The sequence below is a fragment of the Pundamilia nyererei genome, unplaced genomic scaffold (genome assembly GCF_000239375.1).
Source record: "Pundamilia nyererei isolate P.nyererei 1_Seehausen unplaced genomic scaffold, PunNye1.0 scaffold00030, whole genome shotgun sequence".
In the NCBI taxonomy this organism is placed as follows: Eukaryota; Metazoa; Chordata; class Actinopteri; order Cichliformes; family Cichlidae; genus Pundamilia; species Pundamilia nyererei.
The window spans coordinates 3,288,884-3,297,149 of record NW_005187431.1 but is presented as its reverse complement, the minus strand read 5'-3'; the positions used below and the strand labels follow the sequence as shown (position 1 = coordinate 3,297,149).

The 8,266-nt window shown below is 42.0% G+C and overlaps 1 protein-coding gene across 2 annotated transcripts in view; it reads left to right on the top strand.

Annotated features, from left to right (window-relative positions):
• csmd2 (CUB and Sushi multiple domains 2) overlaps positions 1–8,266 on the top strand; it is a 262,154-nt gene that overhangs the window by 13,789 nt on the left and 240,099 nt on the right. For both annotated transcript variants that reach the window (XM_005728850.1, XM_013909751.1), the window contains one exon: positions 5,545–5,761. In XM_005728850.1, the coding sequence (XP_005728907.1) occupies positions 5,545–5,761 (217 nt within the window). The remainder of the gene's footprint in view (positions 1–5,544; positions 5,762–8,266) is intronic.

Below are 8,266 nucleotides of genomic sequence, written 5' to 3'. Positions count from 1 at the left end.
TATATATATATATATATATATATATATATAGTTTGATTGTGGGTTGTTAAAGTGTCCCTTTAAACTTGGAACAAGACTCATTCTCTGAAACTGCATTCATCTTGCGCAACATAAGGCATAAAACACTTCTATTATTGTCTGGAAGAACAGGATGCTCTCTGCATCTTTGTCTTTTGTCCAAAGGCAGTCTTGAATCATAGATGGGTAGATGGGGAGACAAGGGAGCGATAGAGAGAGAGAGAGCAAGGGGAATAAGGAAACAAAAAAACTGATGGGGTCCAGAAAGAAGATTTGCACTGCTGTATTGCCGGTATTATTTGCGTCTTTATGGCATTATGAGACTGTGATGTCGGGATTGTGTTCACTTTGATGAAATATCCTCCCATTCATAGTCACTGTGGAGAGTGTAATTGTATCTCAGCAGAGGAGTTACATGCAGACATCAGACACTATACTCACCCAGGGTATAGGGATTACACTCATACATGTGTAGACAAATGATACCTCCACACACAGGCACGTGTATACGCCTGTCTCTCTTTACTTGCACAAACGAACGCATACACACACGAGCACACGCACAAATTCTACTGAAGCCTCCCTCGAAATGGACCTCTAGATTTTGCCAGCAGTGCAGATTAAGCACTATCTTGCTGTGAATGTCACACTGGCTGTCTGTGACCTCAGCAAAACAGGTAAAAAATATCCCACCTTATATAGTGTTCTTCCTCTGTCCCACTCATTCAACCCCCCCTGCTGCCCCCATTGGCTGGTGTCCCTTCTCTCGTCGCCCTCACTTGTTCTTTCTGGCAAACGTTCATTCCGCTATTTTTTATTTCCCTGCAGTTTGGACCTCATTTCACCTTTGCTTCTATTATTCCTCGCATCACGTCTTCCAAATCTATTTTCTCATATGTCCATAGATTCAGTCTGTTTTGTGTCTGTCTGCCCCACCACCCGTTCGCCCTTAGCCCCGCTTCTTTCTCTCTTTCCTTTTTGGTCTCTTCTTGTCTCCTTCCTCTCGGAGGGGTTGCTGTCCTGCCCGAGTGCAGCGCGGTGACCATCGATTCATCAAAGTGTCACAGTGCGCCACCACAGTTCTGTGTGTCTGCTACTGAACAACTGCACCAGCAAAGCAAACAACCGCACCTGCACACAAACACAGGCACAGGTAGAACCTGGAGTGCTGCCCCAGCAAGGTCACACCTCTCCCTGTACACTCATTTGGCAGCCTGTGCACCGGAGATGCTAAGTGCCAAGTGGATGCTGCCAGTGGCACAGCGGGCTAAGCAGTGGACAACATATCTGTTGAACATCCACACAGTTACATTCCACTACAAGCCTTCTGCAAACAGTTCCCAATGGCATGATGGAAGATGAAATATGCTAAGCACTTAAAAACGATGGCCATTTCCTAATTGCTGAACTAGCATCTCTGCTGCTCTTCGGCATTCACTGGTTCACCAGAATTTACACAATCTGAGAAAACATGACCTTCTTACTTTACCGGTGGCTAAAAAAGCACCGCCAGCAGTGTCTTTATGGTGTCTTTATGGTGTGTCAGTAGAGTCAACTGCAGGTTGGGCTCTTCCCTGCAGATTTACACCGAAGGCCTTCAGAGTAGGTCACCAGCTCCCAGATGCTAATTTCATAATGCATCCTGGGCGAGCCTTAAATAATTCATCCAAGCCCCAAGTGCAGGATCCACTTAATCAAAGGCTCCGGGTTTTCAAAGAACAGGGACAGCAGACTTACAGAACCTCGGTTAACCTCACTTGAATCTTATGGTAACCTTTTTTTCTGCAGTTGCGCATAATTTAGAATGAGCATGGCCGCAGGGTGTAGCAGAAACATCTGCAAGTGTCCCTGTTATCACCCCCCCGATATGAAAATCAAACTCAATAATGTTGCAAATTGGTCCTTAATGGCCACAGAAGTGCATTTTCAAGCGCCTGTTTTTTCTACAATTGAATTCTGAGTCTGAGCCTGACCGTTTTTCATCATGAATATAACTGTTTTTGGCTACAGCCAGAATAAAACAGCTTCTCGTAAAACTCCAGTTTGGTCTTTTGTCCAAGATTGTATGCATCATTATCAATTTAGGAGTTGGTAACTTGGCAATGCTGCTTACAATTCAAAACAGCATTTAGCAGAGCTCTGGCAGCAGACATATCCTCCATCATTATTACTTTTTCTTTTCATTTTTTTGCTTCGCTTAATTGTGTCCATAAAACACAGAGCTTGAGTTCCTGCCTGGTTGATCACCTGTCATACAGCGTGCTTCATGCTGTAATGGCATGTGCACTGTGTGTGAAAACCTTTTATTTAGCTGCAGAACACACTCTCTTTGTAATGTTTTCACTTCAGCTGGTAGCACCTCAAGAGTCACGAAATCAATTATTTCTTCAATTTGATGCTGAAAGTGATTAATAACAATTCAATCGCCCTAACCTTCCTGGTATTGTTTTATAATACAGTCCACTCTACTTGTCTTTACTCAGTACAATAGGTTGGCAGACCCTTTTGATCCCCATCAAGCTCTGCAATCTGTCTGCTCTACAGTGTGAGCTCCTGATTGGCATTGTCTAACTGAGACGCTGTAATGAGGGAGATGATGAGGAGATTATTGACTGGGTTGTGGGTAAGAAAGTCAGGTGGGAGAGTTAGATGTGGGGGTTTTACCTGGATATTAGTATTGACCTGATGGTAATTGGGAGGCTGGATGCTCACTTGCTGAGCCTATTTAAAGGCTTTAATAAAAAATCAGATGAGGATAGCTCTCAGTTTGATCATTTTTTGTTCTTCTCTCTTGATTCTTCTTAAAGAAAAGGGAAAAAAGTACATGATTTTACACATGCCATGAATTCACTTACAGATTTCTAAAGCAAGCAAATAGCTAAACTCTGGATGCACTATTAAACGTGTAGTTTAATTCTGTTCCACATACGTTAATTCTTGTCTGCGTACGAGTGCACTCACATTAGCATCTTTTGGAAGAGGTCAAGCGCACATGAAGCACTGAAAAGTGACGGTGGAGAGGCTTCTGCCTGTTTTTGGACCAGACAGGCCCTTGGGAGTCAACAGTGGCATGACAGATACACTGTGACTGGATGAACCTCGAGCTGCTGCCAATGCCATCCAGACAGCCTGTATCTTAACTTTCTGAAACTATCTGCTTTTATCCTTCTCCCCCCAAAAATGCATTTCCTCTACCTGGGAAAGAAAAATATGTTTGTATCTGTGTGTGTGCATGTGCTTTTGGGTGGGTGGATGTTTTTCCAGTAGCGATTCAGGATACATAAACACCTTGACGTGGTGTGTAGCCCCTGAAATCTTTGACATTCACTTTGATTGCTACCATGAGATCAAATGCAGCATTTGCTTGTCCGGGTAACCAATAACAAACCCACTTTTTCAGGTTTCTTTGTTTTGTTCTTTCAACTTTGAGTGAAAGTAAAATGTATTTTTGTTAAGCCCCTCCCCTTTTAGTCTCTTTAGTTGCCTTCATGCTTGGTGCCTTATTACCTGTAAATCCCTGCTGGTTTCTCAGACATGATGCATATTTCAGAGTGAAAATATGGACAGATTTTGGGCTTTGAGTTTTCCCTACCCATCAGAGAATGTGCACAAAGTAGAACAGAGTCTATATGCTTCACAACCATTCAATGTCCACCTCCACCCCACCCCCGCAACCCATCAAAGCAGCCTCTACTTTTACCTGTCTCAAAGCTGCGATGTGTTTACTCAATAATCCTTATTTAAACTGTCACTTTTTTATGCCCTCAGGTAGCATGCATTGATTCATTACAGACATTTGCCCTGTTTGTCTGTGCATACAAATGAACAAAACAAATATCGTATCTACTGCAAGTCTTGCATTCTGGTTGTTGAATAATGTGGGTTATCCAGATAACAGATGTCCTGCAATTATACTCTCCTAATTACATTTTAATCAGGCTACATTATGATGCAGGTTTTTTGGCTGAAGTGAACAAAAGGGACATATACTTCATTTGTATTAACAGCATGTGCAAGGATATATTTATTTAGCTCACTTCTGTGTGACCACGAATATGTTTATAGGGTACGAGATCCCTGATGTATGAGGGATTTAAATCTGTCTGTTCAGATTTAGTGTTCTTTGGGGTGTGAGTGTCTTTGGACTTCCTCCCACAGTCCAAAGACACTCACTGCGTGTCTTTGGACTGTGGGAGGAAGCCGGAGTACCCGGAGAGAACCCACACAAACTCCACACAGAAAGATCCCATCCTGATGGTGGAATTGAACTCAGGACCTTCTTGCTGTGAGGGAAAAGTGCTAGTCACAGCTTTTTATATATCTTTTTCAATTATGCATTGCAAGTTTTGATTTAAAAAAAACAAAAGAAGAAGAAAAAAAGCAGGTATTGTAGTGGCAGAAAATTACAATCATCTCCATTCTGGTTTTTTTTTTTTTTTTACAATGTATGAAATCAAATTAATATCGTTTTAAGAGGCACCTTAGCCTAAAACCAAACTCCTACATTTCCCACCAGGCTGTAGTGTTATTTTTCACCTAGATTTTTTTTGTATGGTCTGCTTTTGCTCCACAAGGCAAGCGGTCATTAGCTGTGGCCATTCATTCCATCATATTCAAGAGAAGGCTGGCATCTCTACAGTGGATATCTACCGAGCCCGGCAGGTGACACCAAAATCATCTAGATAGAGGAAAAGTGGCATAGACCAGGGAGAAATATGGAAATTTGATTTGGGAATAATGTGCCTCTTTAACTATTGAACGTTATGTGTATAAACACAGTAATTTGTAAATTAACTCTGAAAGCACAGACAAAATGCAGAGTTGTGCATAATATAGCAATGACACATCATTCCTCATTAGCGATTAATTACAGGCAAATCCTAACATTGATTAAAAGTCTCGGCTGTGCTCAGATCAGTCGAAGACAAGTCATTTAGCTTGGAGATTGAAAACGCTCACAGACACATAGACAACGCTTCTTACATCCACCCCGAGCCTTGTATGGATACAATTAAAATCTCAGATTGAAGGCAGTTTAAGTGGCTGCTGAAAAAAAAATGCAAGATGAGTTCAATTAATGTAGCAATCAAGTACGTCTCCTCCTCTCCCCTCTCGTCACCTCGACTCTTCTTCTCGAGCTATGTCATGTATTAACGTGGGAACCTATTATTAATGTGGTGGTAGGACCAGTGCTGTGTGTGATGAACAAGCGTGTGATGATGGAGGTGGGTAGAGGTGGGGAAAGCTGAGAGAAGGGGGGGGGGGGGCGAGCCATTTAGCACTGCAATATTAATGGCTTATGCTGTAGGTGATAATGGATGTTGCTGCATTTGGTGCAAAATGTTTGACTGTGGGTGTGCATTTGTATAATTTCCTTTCTTGAGTGTAGATGAGTGAGGTTTTTGTCTTTTTATTTGGAGAATCCTTAACGTTTAAGCACTCTGCTAGCTGTTCTGTACTCTGCTAACGTGTCTTTCTGCCTTTTAATAACTGACTATTTCTTTTTCTCTTTCTCTTTCTTCACAGCTCAGAACTGCAGTTACACATTACAGAATCCCAATGGGACAATAGAAAGCCCTGGATACCCTTACGGCTATCCTAACTATGCCAACTGTACATGGGTCATTGTGGCGGCAGAGCACAACCGGATACAGCTGGTGTTTCAAGGCTTTGCCCTAGAGGAGGACTTTGACATCTTGTCTGTATATGATGGGCCGCCCAGCCCTGGAAACCTGCGAACAAGGTAGTTTATTTTGTGTATGTTCTGAAAAAGCCTCACTAGAAGCACAGACACGCTATTTGGCTACCATATTAGTAACACTTCTGTAGCACTTCTGTAAAATAATAAGGGATGAGCCATGGTTTCAGTTTCAAAGACATAAAAACTGCACATATAGATGCAACAGAGGTTTGGTGACTGTGTTTTTTGAGTGAGGATGAAAAATCTAAAAATAATGAGTCTTCATTAAAGACTCAATCCATTGTGCTGGCTTCTCTTACCAGAGCACTAAACAAATTCCATGTTAATTTATATTATGGATGTGGCTTGCCAAGAAACCTGCACTTAACATCATGTTTACTGTAATTATGAATAGATATGCCTGACCACTCATTTTACACTGCTGGGAAATCTGTGTGGCTACATCGAGGTTCAGTGTGCTTAGCGCTGAGTGATGCACTTCTACATATCTTGGTTGAAACGAGATGTTATTGAGTTACTATTAACTTGATCATACTATGACCTCTGACATCAACAAGGCATTTTCGTTCAGAGACCTGCCATTCATATTTCCTGTTTCTGAACCACTCTCTGTAAATATGCTTGGGATAGAAACTTCCAGTAGATCAGCAGCAGTTTCTGAAATGCTTAGACCAGCCCATGTGGCACCAGCAAGCTTTCCAGTATGCCGTGTTTAAAGCCACTTAAATCACAATTTTTTTCTCATTTTGATGAACACTTTGAACTTCACCAGGTTTTCTTGACCATGTCTTTAGGTCTATAGGTACCTAAAAAAGTGACTGTATAAGTGTCTGTATTTGGATTAATGCAAAATTGAAATATCAGCGTTGCTTTCATATTTTAAGGTTTAATTGTTTCATTTAAGGTAAATGAAAAGCATTTAATACAGTCTGATAAGTATCTGTTCTATACATCAGCACCATAGTGGCACAGAAGTAAGAAGGTTCTGGATTTGAACCTGCCTGTGTTTTCCCTGTGCCTGTAGGTGCAGATATGAGCTTGAAAAACCTGATCAATAAGATTAGAAAAGTATTCTGTCCCAGTCCATTTTTAAGTGCGTGAATGACGGGGACCCTGCAGCCGTTTTGAACACTGCTACATTAAAGTACCAAAGTGTCACCAGAGGTTCAAAACTCACTGAAGTACAAATAAGTACCCCTCGTTACAGGTACATTAGTGCTCCACTGACAAGCTTTGGTACTTTTTGCCCAACCACTCACCCCTTTGAATGCTCAGATTTTGCGTCAAAGACGGCGCCACGTTCCCAAATCCGTGTTAATGCAGCCACTACAAAGATCTTGGAAATCTGAAAAGAAAACCCTGATTTTAATCAATTAAATTGTACTTTTTGAGTCGTTTGCCCTCAACGGTATTGATGACGGCAACGGACAGGTAACTGGAAAAGAGGAGAAATTATCAAGAATAAAATCAGTGAAGCATTCAGAAGCAGTCGGAGCAGACTCTTTGGTGACTAATACCATACGGACTCTGTGGACCCTGCGACGGCATCCGGGGTTATTCCCTGGGATTCTGGGCACATTTTATGCTTGAGAGCTTCCCACGAAAAGAAATAACTTCTCACTTGGGTGTGGAGACTCAAACAAACAATTTCTGAAACAACTTCCTCCAGTTCAGCCAATTTAATACCCTTAGAGAATCCTGCCTCGTGCTTTCCCGTGAAACTCATACAGTCCGTGTTTGGTTTTGAGATTTTAGAAGTAAACATTCTATTTATATCAGCTGCAATTATAAAAGATAGAGCCGGAGAGCTTCAATTCATTGATTCAATTAAGTTTATTTTGGGATATCGCTAGGGTTGCCAACTCCCTGAAAAAAAAACAAGGGACACCTCGTGGCCAGGGCTGGGCGACCCAGTTGTCTTCACCCTTCCCAGTGTGGTGAATTTTCTAGCTTTTTTTGTGTGTGTATTAGTCATCTATTTGTTGTAATCATCTATCCTTGCAGTTGTTTATTACACAAAATAAATTATATTATCACACTTCTGGCCACATAGCGCTGATATTCACTGCACACGCCCATATTAACCTTAACCAGAGGGTTTAAAAAAACAAACCAGTGTTTACATACCATATCTGCTTCTGCCGTGGCCTGGTGGACAAAAAATTGGTTAAGGGTTCCCCGAGCTTTTACGCCCCTCATGTTCTTCATGTGCCCACCATTAGAAGCATGCCTATGGAAAAAGTGTGCTGGCACACAGTGCAGTGCGCTTTATAGGTGTTATCGTGCATTTTCCCAGCCAGGTGTTTTCCTTTTCCCATTCCTCCCTGTACTTTTGCAGCCTTTTTCTTTTCTTTCTCTGAGCGAACAAACATTGCTGCTCTGATGCTGGGCTTACACTGTGCGATTTTTGGCCCATTTTGAGACGGTTTTTGAGTCGTGCGACCGATTTGGTGATCGGCCCGATTTTGGCCTTCATCGTGCATCGTGTAGTATACGCGGGGTAACGAGAAGCGATTAACACCTCACCAGCTCCCGATCATCAATCGC